Genomic DNA, 17537 nt, shown 5'->3' with positions numbered 1-17537 from the left:
AAGAAGGCTTAATGTCAGCCTGCTTCCCAGTTTGAAAGTTAAGATATATCAGTCAAAGTTGCCATACAGTAGTAAAAGGTAAAAGGTAAAGTTGCCATAATCCTAGAGGACAGCAGGCTGCGCTCTCATTAGAGTGAGTTGACTGATGATGAATTTAACCTTAGAGTCACCACGCTTTAGGCAAAAGATGAGGTGCAGCCAGAATCTTCAGAAGCAAGGGCATGAGTGTTACTTCTCCAAAGAACAACTTTCAAAGAGACAAATAGAATAATTAATTACCGCCACATCAAACAAAGACTTTAGCAAATTCTTCTGACCCCGGAAAAGGACAGTTGTATTTATTGCAGTATAAAGCTGTAGTAGCAGGCCAACATCAATCACTTCTGTCTGTGTAGACAACTCTCTTGCTATAGTCAACAAAGTGTACCAAACCAGCAACATTTGTCATTAATGTAGCCTATCGTACCTACCCAAAACTTGTCTGACACTTTTTCACATCTGCAAGCTAATTGAAAAATAAGGATATTTGAGTATCCATCTGTTTAAAAAAAAACCTGTTTACAAAAACCAAACTAGACACGAGTGACTAACAAGACAGTATAACACCATAAAACTGGCACTAAGGAAGGCATCAATGAAGTGTACAATCAACTGAATGAAATATATATCTCAGAAAATGGCCAAGGCTTCCATATCGTCAATCTCATGTACCATGTCAATGGTATAAGGCAATCACAAGCTGTTATGGCCATTGGCATTGTACTTCCCTAAAAGGCAGGTAGATACACCTGAAGTCAAAAGCAATACAGGGGCTGTTGCCAACATGTTGCTACCATGTATTCGAAAAGACAACTCCCTCAACAAATGGTATTCCATGGTACAGCCTACAAGAAGCTATCTAACAGCATATAAAAGATCACTAATTCGGCATGATAATTTTTAAGCACTTGGATTTTTGGGGTCACCTGCAAAGGACATACTGACAGTCCAGCAATGTCATGACTAACAGAATACACAGATTTCAGTGTAGTTACAATTCATGACATTCAAATCACACCCACTGTGATCGAACATATGAGACTTGACAGAATCAAATGTATCAGCAATTTCACACAGGTGCTCCCCAATGGATTTGACATAATCTGCAGTCTTAAAGGTCATGCAATATTACATCACAAGGATGACTCATCTCTGTTAATCGATTATTCCAGGAAGTGCAGCTCACATTCAGCACAAAGGACTACCAATCATGAGTAGTCTTCAAAGTGCAAATCAAATGACCTTGCCCAGCATTCCAAGCAAAGAGAACATTCTTCCTCAATGATAGAGGAGAATGAAAGAGATGCATGTCAAACAGGCAGGTAAGGAACTACTTTAGCTGCACACTGAAGAAAGGGAGTCAGTCAAAACTCCAATTGCAATTATCTGGATATGAGCAAAGGTTTATAAATTTGCAACCAACTCAGCTTGTATAAAGTCATAACTGATAATGGTGTCACATTACAAAGAAACAGAAGCCAATACAGACCAGTATATGACATCTCAATCATGCACACAGAGACTGATGAAGGAAACTCTGGTGATGAATATGAGATGATCTGGACTGACAAAAGCCAACAGCAGGACAACAATGAAAGACTGAGAATAAAACATTGCTCTCTAGGTAGGCATACACTCAACGATGAGGACAAGTTGCCAAACCTCTGAAACATTATTTTGAAGTTTGAATTGTTAAACTTGTTAATTCTGTTTTAAACCTATTTATACAGTTATCAAATTGACAACTGGTACCTATGAGAAACTATATATATAATATATATACATCTGTTTAGATATCTCTTTTTATCTTTAGAAAAAAGGGGATGCTTAGTTATGTCTTACAGCTAATATGCATTATACCTTTAGGAGGCATGCTTATGACATAATCACCATTTCATGGCATGTGATCTGATGGTTTAAGGTCTCAGTCACCGTCACACAGAGAAAAGCATGTCACAGTGACCAGCTTGCTCAGTACTAGCTCAGATACAGTAATGTTTGTGATTCATATGTACAAACAAGCAAATGTAGCAAAAGTCTGCTGAATCCTTCAGCACTGTGTTACCCATGAGTAGTTATTATGTTACAGGTGCTAAGGTAAGTATGGTTTCATTAAGTGCAAATACCCTGTTGAAGGTAAAAAGCTCATCTGTTCACCTATGATAAATCGTGAGTGCAGAACAGCTTGTAAAGGTGTACAAAATGAAGAATGGTCTAAACGGCAGAGAGAAAGAAACTGTTCCCATTGGTAAAAAGATGTAGAAACCGAGTTCATCAATTTATAATGACCAGCAAAAGAAGAAACCGTGAAAAGAGAAAAAAAGCACTTTTTTTTACATTTTGAATGGATTTTTTTTACACTTTGAAATGTGCTAACTGACATTGTGACCAAGGCGGATTCAATCTCTGCCTTGAATGCATATTGGGTAATTTTATGGAAAGGAAACATTTGCAAATGTAACAAAAAGGCAGGTGAGTGGAAGTAGGAATGGGATTAGGTAAACTGCTCTTCCACACGGCCAACATAGATATGATAGGATAAATTGCCATCCCCTGTGCTGTAATCCATAATTTCTTACATTTGGTGTGATTCTGACTACTTTAGATAGGAGCTTCATCGACCTTCAGAATGCTGCTGCTCCAATAGTTTAAAATAGAAACAAGTGTGAGTGAAGTGGGATTAAAAAAAGCCTCATAATAGTCCACCTACTTAGTTGTAATGTATGGGTTGAATTAATATTGACCCCAATTGTTTCAGGATCCTATATTAGGCTAGAAGCATTATTGGTTGTCTTCATTCTTTCATGTAATCTTAGCATTTTAAATTTTTCAGTGTAGCTCAGCATCAGTATGATAAATATTCTGTACATTTTTATCAATAATTACACTCAGTTGGTAAATCATAATTTATTTTGGTGACACTATTTTCCATATTTCTTCCATCGTTCCTACAAGTTACACCACATTCCTAAGCTAAAGAAGGGGCAGGTGATCTTCTGTAGCTCCACCCATGCATTTGAAGTGAATAATCAGTAGAAAATGTAAATAATCACCATTCATAACCAAAGGATTATGCACAATTTGGGGGAGATGATGCAGCATTGGTAATATTGTTGAACCTGTGATTGTGAGACTAATGCTCCGGAAATATGGTTTCAAATCCCACCATGGCAGCAAATGAAATATGAATTTGATAAAACTGGAATTTAAAAGTAAATGATCATTTTCATTGCTGTTGTAAAAAAAGTTCAGTTCATTACCATCCTTTAGGGAAGGAAATCCGCTGTGTCTACCTGGTCTGGCATACCTGTGACTCCACACACACAGGAATATTGTTGACTGTTAACTGCTACTTGAAGTGGCTGAGCAAGCCATTCAGTTCAAGTGCTGTCCTTGTTCTACTGGCTGCTGAAGGTTGTCGATTTGGAAGATACTTTCAAAGTAACCCTAGGCAATTATGCATCTCATAGGTAGTAAAAATGTAGATGGTGAAGAGAATGAATGTTTAAGGTGGTGGATCGTGTGCTGGTCTAGACGGTTATCAAGTTCCTAGATCTGTTGGAACTATACTTATCCAGGCAAGTAGACAGCACTTCACCGCATTCCCGATTTGTAAATGCCAAAAATATTTGGAGAGTAAGGTGAATCATTCATCACAGAATGTTCTGTCTGAGATCTGCTTTTTCAGCCACAGTGTGTAAGTGGGGAATTCATTGAAGGAATGCCAGTTTAGGTCAAGAGAAGTTTAAAAAGAAATACTCTTATTGGTGATAGTCACTACTTTGGTGGCAGGATTTACACTTGCCATTTACTAGCTAAAGGCTGAACGTTGTCTTGCTACATCCAACTATAGTCTGCTTCATTCTCTAAATAGCACTTCCTTTATTCATTTACAGTATGAGGGCAACACTAGCTAGGCAGCATTTATTGTCCATTCTTACTTACACAGTGGGCAGTTAAGAGTCAACCACATTGTTGTGGGTCTGGAGTCACATGTGGGCCAGACCAAATAAAGAAGGCAGTTTCCTTCCTGAAAGGACTTGGAACTTTGCAGTTTTGTCAAATGTTTTCATTTTTGCCCAATTAATAAAGGAAAGGCCATTGACAGGGTAGCTATGAATGATTGAGCGTAGGACACCGTACTTACGAACTCTTGCAGTACCTTTATAGTAGCTATTACTCTGCCAATGGTGAACTTTTTCCTGATTCTCATGTTCTCAACTTTACTGCGATTCCTCGATGCCACATTTGATCAAATGTTAAGAGCAGTCACTGTCACTTTACCTATATAGTTAACATTTTTGTTCGTGTTTGGCTCAAAGTCCTAATCAAATATGGAACCAAGTAGTCCCAGTAGAGCCCAAACTAACCATTGTTAACAAGCTAAGAGTTATTAACTAATATTATGGATGATTCTCTCCATCATTTTACTGATGTTTGAGTGTCAGCAGATAAGCAATGATTACCCAGATTGGATTTACCCTGCTTTTAGTTTGGGAAATCTTTTATTTCTGTAGGCATATTGAAACAGCTTAGAGATTCAACTAATTCTGGAGTTTAAAAAATTGGCACTACATTTAGAATGTTGCCAAGGTCCATAACCTGAAAGGAAAGGTTAATAATTTGGTCTTACTGAAAGGAAATCAAGTTCATTGCCTTTTATGACAAGCCAGAAATTGTTTGCTCCAATTAACATTCGTCCCAGATTTATTTAATTAACTGAATTTAAATTCCATGGCTGCCATAGTAAGATTTGAACTCATGTCCCTGGATCATTAGTCTGGACATTTAGACCCGTTCTATTTCATTATGTTACCATTCCCTCAGTATTAATATTGTACCCTGCCTTATCTTTGCTATACTTATTATTTTTCATTGCTTCTGTAGTAACTTTAAGCTTATTGATCATTTAACCTTGTGGAGTGTTGGCTAATTGTGACAATTTTTAGTGGTTCTTATTACTTCTTTTCTTTCTTTCTCTCTTTGTCTATTTGTGTGCTTGACATTACTCCATTTTCCAGCCATGCCAAAGTTAATGGGCGCGTTTATCTGTTAGTAAATAGGTGGGTACTGTTGTGCTTTCCATTAGTTATCACAAATTTCATTTCAGTATTTTGATCTGCCTTTAGTTGTAGCATGCAAATCACTCTTGAAATTGTTTTTGCACTAGAATCCCAATTATTTGCACCATGTTTTTAATTGCATCTTAAATACGGAAATCATAAGCTGTATGTGATGTTTTAATGGTAACTAGGGTATATTATGTGCGGTATTTTCTCACAAAAGGTTTTATCTTATTAACTTCTAACATAACCTGTAAATTTAAATTACGTATGACTAATTGTCTAGTCTTATATATGGTCAACATTGAGCAGTGCTAAAAGACTGTCTAAGTGATAAACAAAATGACAGTTTCCTGATGATTCCTGGTGCTTCCCAGTTTCAAGTTATAATTTGCTGGACATACATTTAATTTCAGAGTTTCATTAGCCAGTGGCAAATGTTACTTGAACACAATTCAGGGAACCTTGAGTACCTTAAATGTTGGACTTCTGCTTACAGATGAATGCTTTTGTTTTTAATTCTTTATGTAAAATAGAAAAAAAAAGAATAGTTTGATCTAAAAGAAGGCACTGTCCACTTAGAGCCAGAGGGTTGTGGAATTATACATCACAGAAGCAGACTGTTTGGTCCAACTCGTCCATGCCAACCAGAAATCCTAAACTGACTTAGTTCCATTTGCCAGCATTTGCCCTATCTCTCTCTAAACCCTTCCTATTCACGTACCCATTCAGATGCCTTTCAAATCTCATAATTGTACCTGCTTCCACCACTTCCTCTGGCAGTTCATTCCATACACGCATCACCATGCGTGTGAAAAATTTGCCCTCTGGCCCTTTTTAAATCTGTCCCCTCTTACCTTAAATCTATGCCTTCTAGTTTTGGACTTCCCTTCCCTGGGAAGAAGACACCCTATCTATGCCCCTCATGATTTTATATGCCCCTCCAAAAGATCACCCCTCAGCATCTGACGCCCCAAGGAAAATAGCCCCAGCTTATTCAGCCTCTCCCTATAACTCAAACCCTCCTTCCAGGCAACATTCTTGTAAATCTTTTCTGAACTCTTTCAAATTTCACAACATCCTTCCTATAGTAGCGAGACCAGGATTAATGCAGTATTCCAAATGTGGCCTAATTGATGTCCTGTGCAGCCATAACATAATATCTCAACTCCTATACTCAACGCACTGACCAATGAAGGCAAGCATACCAAACACCTTCTTCACCACCCTGTCTATCTGTGACTCTACTTTCAAGGTACTATGCACCTGCACCCCTAGGTCTCTTTGTAGGGCAACACTCCCCAGGGCCTTACCATTAACTGTATAAATCCTGCCCTGATTAGCCTTATCAAAATGCAAAACCTCACATTTATCTAAATTAAACCCTGTCTGCCACTCCTCAGCCCATTGCCCATCTGATCAAAGTGCAGTTGTACTCTGAGCTAACCTTCTTCACTATCCACCAAACCATCATTTTTGTGTCACCATACTTCCTGTTTTCAGATCCAGATTATTTATATAAATGAAAAAATCAGTGGACCCAGGAGTGGCACATCAATGATTACAGGCCTCCAGTCCAAATAGCAACCCTCCATCACCACCCTTTATTTCCTACCTTCAAGCCAATTTGGTATCATCAAAATACTTAATCAAGTTAGTGAGATGTGATTTCCCATGCACAAAACCATTTTGACTGTCACTACTCAGTCCTTGTCTTTCCAAATGCATGTAAATCCTGTCTCAGAATCTCCTCCAACAATTTAGCCCCCACGTCAGGCTTAGTAGTCTATAGATTACTGGCTTCTCCTTACCATCTTTTTTAAATAACAGAACCACATTAGCCAACCTCCAGTCTTCCAAATATCTCAACAAGGGTCCCAGCATCGCTTTCCACAAAAGTTCAGGGATACACCTGATTGGGTCCCAGGGATTTTATCAATCTTTATGTGTTCAGCATCACCACCTCCTTAATATGAACACTTTTCAAGAATCACAATTTATTTTCCCAAGTTCTCTAGCCTCCATACCCTTCTCCAGAGTAAATACTGATGTGAAACGATCTCAGTATCTTATCTATCTCCAGCTGTTCCACGCATAGACAGTGTTTTTGATCTTAAAGGGCCCTATTTTCTTCCTAGTTAGTATTTTGCCCTGAATATATTTGTATAATCTCTTTGGATTCTCCTTAGGCTTATTTGCCAAGGCTATCTCATATACCTTTATTGTCTTCCTGATTTCCTTCTTAAGTGTACTCCTACTGCCTTTACACTCCTCTAGGTATAAACGCTATCCCAGTTGTCTATACCTGACATATGCCTCCTCCTTTACCTTGACCAGAGCCTCAGTTCTCTTAACAAGACCTTAAAGAACAGTGCAAGGTGAAAATCAGAGACAAAATTAGAATTTGCTGGAAAAGTTCAGCAGGTAGGGGAGCATCTGTGGAGGTAAATCAGAGTTAACATTTTGGTCAAGTGACCCTTCCTCAGAACTTGCTCTTTTTTCAGTATCCAAGGACCCAAACACATCTTCCAGACACAGCAACGCTTTACCTGCTCCTACCAGCCTTGCCTGTTGCACTTCCAGGATCATACTGTCTCTGAACTCACATTATCTCATTTTTGAAGGACCTCCCACTTTCCAACTGTCCCTTTCCTGCAAATAGTCTCTCCAAATCAACTTTTGAAAGTTCCTACCTCATACCATTAAAATTGGCCTTATTCCAATTTGGAATTTTAACTCATAGGTCAGCTCTAACCTTTTCTATAACTATTTTAAAACTAATAGAATTATGATCAGTGGCCCCAAAGTGCTCCCTCACTGACACTTCAAATAATTATTATTAACAAAGTATAAATATTATGTTTTCAGATTTTAATACATTCCTGGAATAGTTTGTTATACCTTACTGAAACAATTCTACTTTGACATCAGAATTCTTCTATAGTGTTTTGTTTATATTTAAATCCACATATCAATGCCATATTCGCATTTCAAACATAACTCATTTATTTTCAAATGCAGTATTAAAAATATAAACAAATAACACCTGTAATGGCAATAAATTGCTCATTTATTTGCTGTTTCAAAGCATTTCACATTGAAATCTGTTTTTATTTGATACATCTAACAAAAATTCCTTGAGGTAGAATTGATTCTTGAGAACAACTGAAACCAAGCTATTTTAGCATATATTCAGATTATTAACTTCTCAGATTAGTTACTTGTCCATTATAACTCTCAAAACAAGTAGTAATATGCGGTGAAGCACATAAAATTAGTGCAATGAATCCATAAAAATGCTTTAAATAATTACTTAACTGGGATTTTTTAAAAATATAAAGTTAGTCCCACTTTCCTAGGGCTCAATTTTTAGACAGAAGTAACATGTACACACATTTCACCCACGTGATCGCAGCAAAATGGTGGCAGCCATTTGCTGATTCATTTTGCAGCTGAACACCTTGACCAGTCAGAGTCAAATTGCTTGTTTTGAAGTTTTAATAAAGTCTGACAGTTAACTGTCAACCAGTATTAATGGGTGAATTCTCTATTGTAATGCCTCACCAATTAGAGTTCATTTGTCAGCCAATCATCAGTCTCCTCTCATGCTAAATAAACATTGTTTTTCCACTGGACGACTGTCTGAATAAAGTTGCACTTTCTCCCCGTGTCTGTGTGAGCTTTGCCTGTGTACTCCAGTTTCCGCCCATAGTCCGGAGATGTCTCGGTTGGGTGAATTGACTATGCTAAATAGCCCATAGCGTCCAAGGATGTGTAGGTTAGGTGAATTAGCCCGTGAAATGCAGGGTTAGGGGCAAGGGTCTGGGTGGGATGCTGTTCAGAGGGTCAGTGCACACTTGATGGGCTGAATAGCCTGCTTCAGGCGCTGTAGGGATTCTATGAGAAGTAACCATTAGCTGGCAATTCAATTCAAAGAAGTCCAGTTCAAACTTCAGTGCTAATGCATTGAAATCTTGCCCTTCCTTCACATTTCCAAAGTCACTTCTGAATGTGAATTCAGGATGTGCTTTGTTTCCAACTCGACAACGACTCACTGTTAATAAATGCTTAACAGCATTTGTTTGGGAATTTCAGGTCCCACATTCTAAAAGAGAATAACTACACAGAATAGCAGTAAGAGTGGCTTTTCACTACTGTGATGGGTATCTGGAGTTGGGAAATTTCTTGCCAGAATGCACCCACTGGGCAGAAGACGGTGACAATATCTCTGCGCCAGAATGGTCGAAGTGAGTCAGAACCAGGCCCTGAGCCGGCAGCTGAGTTCTGAAGCAGGATGGGAAAAATGCCTACGTCACCTCTCTGGTGTTCCGTTTGTTTGGTTATAATTTAGCCCTAACTTTCCCATCCAGTCCCAGACTACCTCCATGCACTATAGCCCCACACTAGTTCAATGCCACCTCATGCATCTGCACCTTCTCCCCAGATACCATGCCAACACATGGCCCATCTCTATCTATTCACCCAATGTAAAGAACTGATGAGCCCTATAATCGCATTTGCATGTATAAAACTATTTACAATAAGACAAAAACCATTAAGCATTATGCATTCTTTGCTGAGAGCCATGTCTCCTAAAGGTTTATTTGAGTGGGCAATTGTTTAAGCAGCTGGAAAGATGTATTTATTTTTCTTCATTGCCACATTTACATAGTTACAATAAGATTTTTTCTGTGATGCTATCAACGTTTCAATATCTGTTTTCACAGGATTAAACAGTATGATGCACTTAAAGCTCCTGACATTGATACTTTAATGGTCTATTTGATTGATGGTTATGTAGGATTATGTCAGCTTGTGGGAACACCAGTTGTTGACAAAGAATTATAAATGGATGTTTTTTTCTTAGCATTTTTACGAATGCCATTGTTGCTATATTGTCCCTTGGTTTAGTACCTAGTGTACAATGGCTGAATGGGCATGAAAAGATCATGAGTTGACATGGAAACAGTAAAAGGCATTGGGGGTGGGACATAGGTTCACATAGAGACGGCATGGGAAGCAAGGATAAAAATACTTTTGAACTTAGCTTTTAAAATGTTCCTGAATGCAAAACATTGTTCATAAAGTTGTTCTGAAATAGTGAGACACGTATCATAAAAAGCTCACCATACTCTGTGAAAATTGTGGGAGCTAGGAGATGCCTATGCCCACAATAGAGCCAGCCAGGTGGGGTGTAGGATATAGGCTTGTTATCTGCCACATTTTCCTGAATGAGCAAATAGAGTTGTGGGAGTGGTGGGGGCAGGGTGCAGGGCAAGGGTTGAGGAGAGGGGGCAGCAATTCAGCCCATCATTTCTTAAAATTTGTGTAGCCACTCCAACCCTTCAAATGTTCAGACTGTAGAGTTATATACTGCACTGAAGATGGCTTATTGAGTTCATGCTGCCTCCCCAGGAGCAGCCAGTCTCACTCCCCTATTTGGCCCCTATAAATCTGCAAATTCATTTACTTTGAGCACCTATCTAATTTCCTTTTGAATTCATTAATTTCACATTGACCAACCTCTCAGTCATTGAATTCCAACTTATTACTATAGGCTGCATTTTGTCACATTTCCTCTACAGCTCCTCCTCAAAAGTCTTAAATCTTTATCGCACCATCATTCTATAATCAGCTAATGTGATAGAGACAGATAAAAATATCTATTGCCATCTTCCATGTGCTTGCTAATCTGGTGCTCACATCCAATTCATCATTAAAATTAGTGGTCGTAGTAAAATATTTCTCTGATTACCAGTACATCTTGCCAACATAAAACATTCATAAAGACTTACTCTTAGTGAACATTTGTAAGGAAATTTTATTGTTTGTAAATATTGAATTACTATACTATCATGTAATGTTTGTGGAGAAAGCGCATGATCTATGTTTTTCCAAAGCTTACAAGTACGTTGAGTGCCTTCTTTCACTTTGTAACATATAGAAGCACAATTGCAAATGGGTAGAAAGTTTTTTTATTTGCTTCCAACAAAGCAAGCAGAATCAAACATTAACTTTTGACTGTGTGCCTAAAACAAATTGAAGGCATTGCAATATTAAGCACATCTAAAATATGGAACGGCAATTAATAGTCGAATGTGATATGTATTGTAAATATAAGCATTTAATAATGGATGTTGCATGTACTGTCCTAATCAGGAATGCATGTTGCTTTACTGCAGAAAATGCTGTTGTGCCAAAAGAATACGATGCAAAAACAAACAGTTAACAAAATATTAAAGATAATAAACTTTGGCTTGATGCAAATCTTTTATTTAAATAATTTTCTTCCATAAGGTCTCTGTACTCATCCTCTTTTTCTTCCTATGTGAATTACTCTGTACAGAATCAAGCAATACATATCAAATCGCCAGAATGCGTAAGTCTTCCAAAGACATGAAATGCTTGCTCTCATATGTCATCATTTCATGTTCTCACCTTAAACTCTGACAGTTTTCTGCCCACGGAAAATGTCAAGTTTAAGCATGATTCATAAAAACAACAAACTGCAGGCTGTGAATTGAAAAACCAAGTTTAATATGCACCTGCTTTTGATAGTTGTTTCATAAATCAGTTATTCTAAAGTTCTAGCATTTCGATGTAAACATGATCATATGGAAAGACTTATGTCAAATGATATTGCAAAATGGTTGTAATTCTGTGAGAAGAAATGTCTGCACCTATTTATAGGGGCACAACATGCTGGTTAAAGTATTACTAACAGACCTAATAACATGCCAACAGGTTAGTAAATCCAGATGGAAGTCTCCCAGACATCGGTATGATGAATCTTAATACCAGTGCTCAAAAAGAGGAAAGAGTGGATGCTAAACAGCCAAATGAGGGTGACGAAGATGATGAAGATGATGAAGAAGAAGACGATGAAGACTGTACAGGTGATTTATTTTTCACTTACCTTTCTTATTTATGTACAAAAACCTTCTTTAGTCTCAAAGTAACTTGAAAAGACTATATAAGCAGCTATTCCTGTTGTGTGTTTAGAAATAAGTAGAGATGCTGATGCATTATTAGTTGATTGATATTGTTACAACTGACGTACGCACACACACATGTACACACGCACACATGTGCACACCAGGTAAAGGGAAAGAAATAGATTTGTCTGTAGAGATTCACTTTGTTTAAAAAAATTGTTTTTGGTTTTATCCAATGTCCTCAGTTCTTGAAAGCAAAACGAAGATAAAATTTGACATGTTTTTCTGTCTGTCAGTCTAACCTTCTGGTGCACACAAACAAATGTCACTGAATGCAGTGATTTGTTTCTGGGGTTCTTTGCAATCCATAGACTTCTTAGGAAATACAATGTTGATAAGTCTTCCAGTTGCTCTCCGAGTGAACGATCAGGTTTCATGCTAGATTCATGACAAAAGACTTCTTCAAACACATGAGACCTGAGCTCCCTTTCTTTGACAGGCTGACTACAAACTACTCCAAAAATATTTTCAATTTATCTCTTCAAATGTGTTACAAGACATCGCCAGAGCACGTGAGACATGAATTCAGGCCTTCCCATCCAGTGGTAGGGACACTACTTCTACAGTCTCAACTTCTCCGAACTATATCTAAAACTCACAGTGAAAACCTAATAGTCGTAAACCCACAGGCAGGCATCTCCTTGTAAACAATTATCTCATGACTCAATACATAAGACATGTGACTACCAAAAAATACCTTCATAAAAAAGTTCCAATATCCTTTCATGGACCTTGTTAAAAGAAAAAAAATCCACAATGCTTCAAATACAAGTCCACAAAAGACTAAAAGATATGGGACCCGCATTAGGCCATTGGACCAGAGTCTGTTCTGCCATTGGCCTCCATTCTGTGGCAATGAGTGCCAAGATTCAGCACCCTCTGGCTGAAAAAATTCCTTCTCATCTCAGTTCTAAACTGATCCTTTCACTCTGAGGCTGTGCCCTGGGATCCTAGTCCGTCCTTCTATTGAGAGCATGTCAATATCCACTTTATCCAGGCCTCTCAGTATTTTGCAAGTTTTAATGAGATCGCCCTTATCTGTCTGAAGTCCATTAAGTACAGACCATCAACTGCTGCTCATAAAACAAGCCCTTAATTCTTGGGATCACTCTTTTGAACCTTCTCCCCGTTCCTTCTAAGGCCAACACATACACTCTTAAATAGGGACCCTAAACTATTCATAACATTACAAATATGGTCTGAATAGAACCTTGTATAGCCTCAGCAGCTCACCCTTCTCTTGTATTCTAGTCCTATTGAAATGAATGTTAAAATTGCATTTGCCTTCCTAGTTGCCAACAGAACTGCACATTAACCTTAAGACAATCCTTAATTAGAACTCTAAGACCTGTTGTAGTTCAGATTTCCAAAATGCTTCCCCATTTAGAAAATAGTATACACCTCTATTCTTCCAATCCAAGTATACTTTCCCACATTGTGTTTCATCTGCCACTTCTTTCCCCAGTTTCCTAGCCTGTTCATGACCTTACGCAGGCTCCTCTTCTTCTCAACACAACCTATCCCTTCACTAATCTTTGTGTCATCCGCAAACTCAGCAACAACTCTTCCTTCATCTAGATCATTATTGTATAACATGAATGGTTGTGGCTCCAACACTGATCTATCTGGTACTCTACTAGTCACCAGCTCCCATCCTGAATAAGACCCGTTTATCGCCACCCTCTGCCTCCTGACAATCAGCCAATCTTCTATACGTACTAGAACTTTGCCTGTAAAACCTCAGGCATTTATCTTATTTAGCAGCCTCCTGTACAATACCTTTTCAAAGGTCTTCTAGAAATCCAAATCATATCTATTGTGGCTCTCCTTCATTTAAGTTGATCGTTACCTCCTCAAAGAATTGTAACAGATTTGTCAGGCCTGACCTCCCCTTGATGAAGCAATGCTGACTCAGCCCTATTTATCCATGCACTTCCAAGTACTCTGCAATCTCATCCTTAATAATGGACAGTAGAATCTTACCAACAACCGAGGTAGGCTACACAACTTCTAATTTCCCATCTTCAGCATCGGTCCTTTCTTAAACAAGAGTGTTATATTAGTGGTTTTTCAGTTTTCTGGGACCGTCCTTGACTGCAGTGATTCCTGAAAAATTCACAATCTTCTCAGCAAGCTCCTTCTCAGCATTTATCCACCGTCAGACCTTCCAGTTTCCAAAGCACCTTCTCCTTCGTGATCGCCACTACACTGACTCTGTCCCCGATTCCCTTGAAATTTTGGTATGCCACTATGATGACATGCAAAGTTTCTATTCAGTTCCCCCCCCCGATTTCTTTGATTTCCATTTCTGCTTCTCCAGCCTCACTTTCCAGTGTCCCAATGTCAACTCTTGCCCTCTCTTGCCTTTTATATATCCAAAAAAAAACTCTTTTAATCTTATATTACTAGCTAGCTTGGCCCCAGTTAATATTTTCCTCTCATATTGCTTTTTCTCGTGGACATCCACTGGTTTTAAAGGCCCCCCAATCCTCTGGCTTTACACTAATCGTCACTGCATTATATTGTTTCCTTTTGCCTTTATGCTGTTTTTGACTTCCTTTGTCAGCCAAAATAGCCTCAGCCTCCTCTAAGTATGTTTGTTCTTCCTTGGGATAAATCCCTGTTATGTCTGCTGAATTACCTCCAGAAACACCTACCATAGCTACTGCACTATGTTCCCTGCTAGGCTCCCTTTCCAATCAACTCCGGCCAGCTCCTCCCTTCACTTAGAAACAGTAAGGACTGCAAATGCTAGAAGCTAGAGTCAATAAATGTGGAGCTAGAAAAGCACAACCAGTCAGAAAGCACCCAAGAGCAGGAAAGCCAATGCTTCAGGCCGAAACCTTTTGTCTGGACTGGGGCGGGGAGCCCAGAACTAAATTGTTCTGGGGTGGTGGTAGTACCGTCAAGGCAGGGTAGTTGAGATGGAGATGGATGGATGCAGGTAGGGAGTTATTGTGGTTTGTCAGTGGGAAGGATGGAGAAGTGAGTCAGAAAATGGACAGACTGGGGGAGGAAAGATTTTGAAGCTGGTGAAATCAATATTCAGGCCATTGGGATGAAATTTCCAAGGCAAAATATGAGGTGTATTTCAGACATAATGGGAACTGCAGATGCTGGAGAATCTGAGATAACAAAGTGTGGAGCTGGATGAACACAGCAGACCAAGCAGCATCTTAGAAGCACAAAAGCTGACGTTTTTGGGTCGAGACCATTCATCAGAAAAGGGGGATAGGGAGAGGATTCTGAAATAAATTGGGAGAGATGGGTAGGCGGACCGAAGATGGATAGAAGAGACGATAGGTGGAGAGGAGAGTATGGGTGGGGAGGTACGGAAGGGATAGGTCAGTCCGGGGAGGACAGACAGGTCAAGGGGGTGGGATGAGGTTAGTAGGTAGGAATGGAGGTGCGGCTTGAGGTGGGAGGAGGGGATAGGTAAGAGGAAGAACAGGTTAGGGAGGCGGGGACGAACTGAGCTGGTTTTGGAATGCAGTGGGGAGAGGGGAGATTTTGAAGCTGGTGAAATCCACATTGATACCATTGGGCTGCAGGTTTCCCAAGCTGAATATGTGTTGCTGTTCCTGCCACCTACGGGTGGCATCATTATGGCACTGCAAGAGACCCAGGATGGACATGTCGTCGAAGGAACGAGAGGGGGAGTTGAAATAGTTTGCACTTACGTTTGATTCGCAGTAAACAACTGCACCTCCCAGTCATGAACCATTTCAACGCCCCCTCACATTCCACAGAGGACATGTCCATCCTGGGCCTCCTGCAGTGCCACAATGATGGCACCTGAAGGTTGCAGGATCAGCAACTCATATCCCGCTTGGGAACCCTGCAGCCCAATGGTATCAATGTGGATTTCACAAGCTTCAAAATCTCCCCTCCCCCCACTGCATCCCGAAACCAGCCCAGCTCATCCTCGCCTCCCTAACCTGTTCTTCCTCTCACCTATCCCCTCCTCCCACCTCAGGCCGCACCTCCATTTCCTACCTATTAACCTCATCTCGCCCCCTTGACCTGTCCGTCCTCCCCAGACTGACCTATCCCCTCCCGACCTCCCCACCCATACTCTCCTCTCCATCTATCTTCTTCCTGTCTATCATCAATCCGCCTCCCCTCTCTCCCTATTTATTTCAGAATCCTCTCTCCATCCCCCTTTTCTGATGAAAGGTCTAGGCCCGAAACGTCAGCTTTTGTGCTCCTAAGATGCTGCTTGGCCTGCTCTGTTCATCCAGCTCCACACTTTGTTATGAGGTGTAGTTCCTCCAGTTTACATTTGGTCTGACAGCAGGCTGGAAGAAAGCAGCAGGCCAGGCAGCATCTGCAGGTGATTTGTTTCTAACTACATTTGGCCTCACTCTGACATTGGGAGAGGCTAAAGATGAACATATCCCTAGGGTTTTGGGAGGGAGAGTTAAAGTGGATGACAGCCAGAAGAGCGATGGTGCATGCCTTTTGGCCTTCCCAGTATAGGGGAGACCGCATTGGGAGCAACGGATATTGTAGATTTGTGCATCCTTAGAAGAGACTTCACAGTACGGTTTGTGCATCCTTAGAAGAGACTTTGAAGTACGGTCTTAGAAGAGACTTCACAGTATGGTTTCCTTTATACCAGGGAGACCAAACACAGACTTGGAGACTGGTTTGTGGAGCATCTGCACTATGCATGCACCAACCAACCTGACCTTTCGACTACCATCCATTTTAACTCCTCGTCCTATTCCCCTGGTGACATGTCCAACCTTGGCCTCCTCTGCTGTCAGAGTGAGGCCAAATGTAAACTGAAGGAACAACAAATTTTGCATTGGGAACTTGTAACCCAATGGCCTGAACATTGTCTTTATCAGCTTCAAAAAGTCTCCTCCCCCAACCTGTCCATCTTCTGACTCACCTATCTGCCCCCACACTTCCGACTGACCAACCACAATGACCTCCTACTTGCATCTACCTATCTCCATACCCCCCCATCCTCCCCCCAGCCCCATAGCCCCTCTTCTTCTATTTATTTCTGGGCTCCTCTGCAACCCACCCCCCCGCCCCAGTCCTGCCCGATGGGTTTCAGCCCAAAACGTTGACTTCCCTGCAGCTCCTCCCTCATGTCTTTGTAGTTACAATTACTTAATTACAATACAATTTCATCTGATTCCAGTTTCTTCCTCATGAACTGCATGTGAAATCTATCATATTGTAGTCCCTGCCCTCAGTGCTCCCTCACTTTAAGCTTCCTGATTAAATCTGATTCATAATACATCAAGTTCGGTATTGTCTATACCCTAGTGGGCTCTACCACAAGCTACTCTTAAAACAATTCCATAGTCATTTCACAAGTTCTTTTCCTTGAGATATGCTACCAACTTACCAATTAACCCTAAACAAACTATGATAGAAGCTGATGGTATGACCTGGGACTGAAAATTTCAGAAGTCACCTGTAG

The 17537-nt window shown here is 40.0% G+C and overlaps 1 protein-coding gene across 4 annotated transcripts in view; it reads left to right on the top strand.

Annotated features, from left to right (window-relative positions):
• LOC125451988 (piezo-type mechanosensitive ion channel component 2-like) overlaps window positions 1–17537 on the top strand; it is a 645421-nt gene that overhangs the window by 470307 nt on the left and 157577 nt on the right. For 2 of the 4 annotated variants that reach the window (XM_048529829.2, XM_048529828.2), the window contains exons 18-19: window positions 5061–5102; window positions 11847–11998. In XM_048529829.2, the coding sequence (XP_048385786.1) occupies window positions 5061–5102; window positions 11847–11998 (194 nt within the window). The remainder of the gene's footprint in view (window positions 1–5060; window positions 5103–11846; window positions 11999–17537) is intronic. The other 2 variants (XM_059646233.1, XM_048529830.2) reach the window with 1 other exon arrangement.

This window comes from Stegostoma tigrinum, chromosome 5 (genome assembly GCF_030684315.1).
Source record: "Stegostoma tigrinum isolate sSteTig4 chromosome 5, sSteTig4.hap1, whole genome shotgun sequence".
Taxonomy (NCBI): Eukaryota; Metazoa; Chordata; class Chondrichthyes; order Orectolobiformes; family Stegostomatidae; genus Stegostoma; species Stegostoma tigrinum.
The sequence above is the reverse complement of the archived record's forward strand: the minus strand, read 5'-3'. Positions and strand labels throughout refer to the sequence as shown.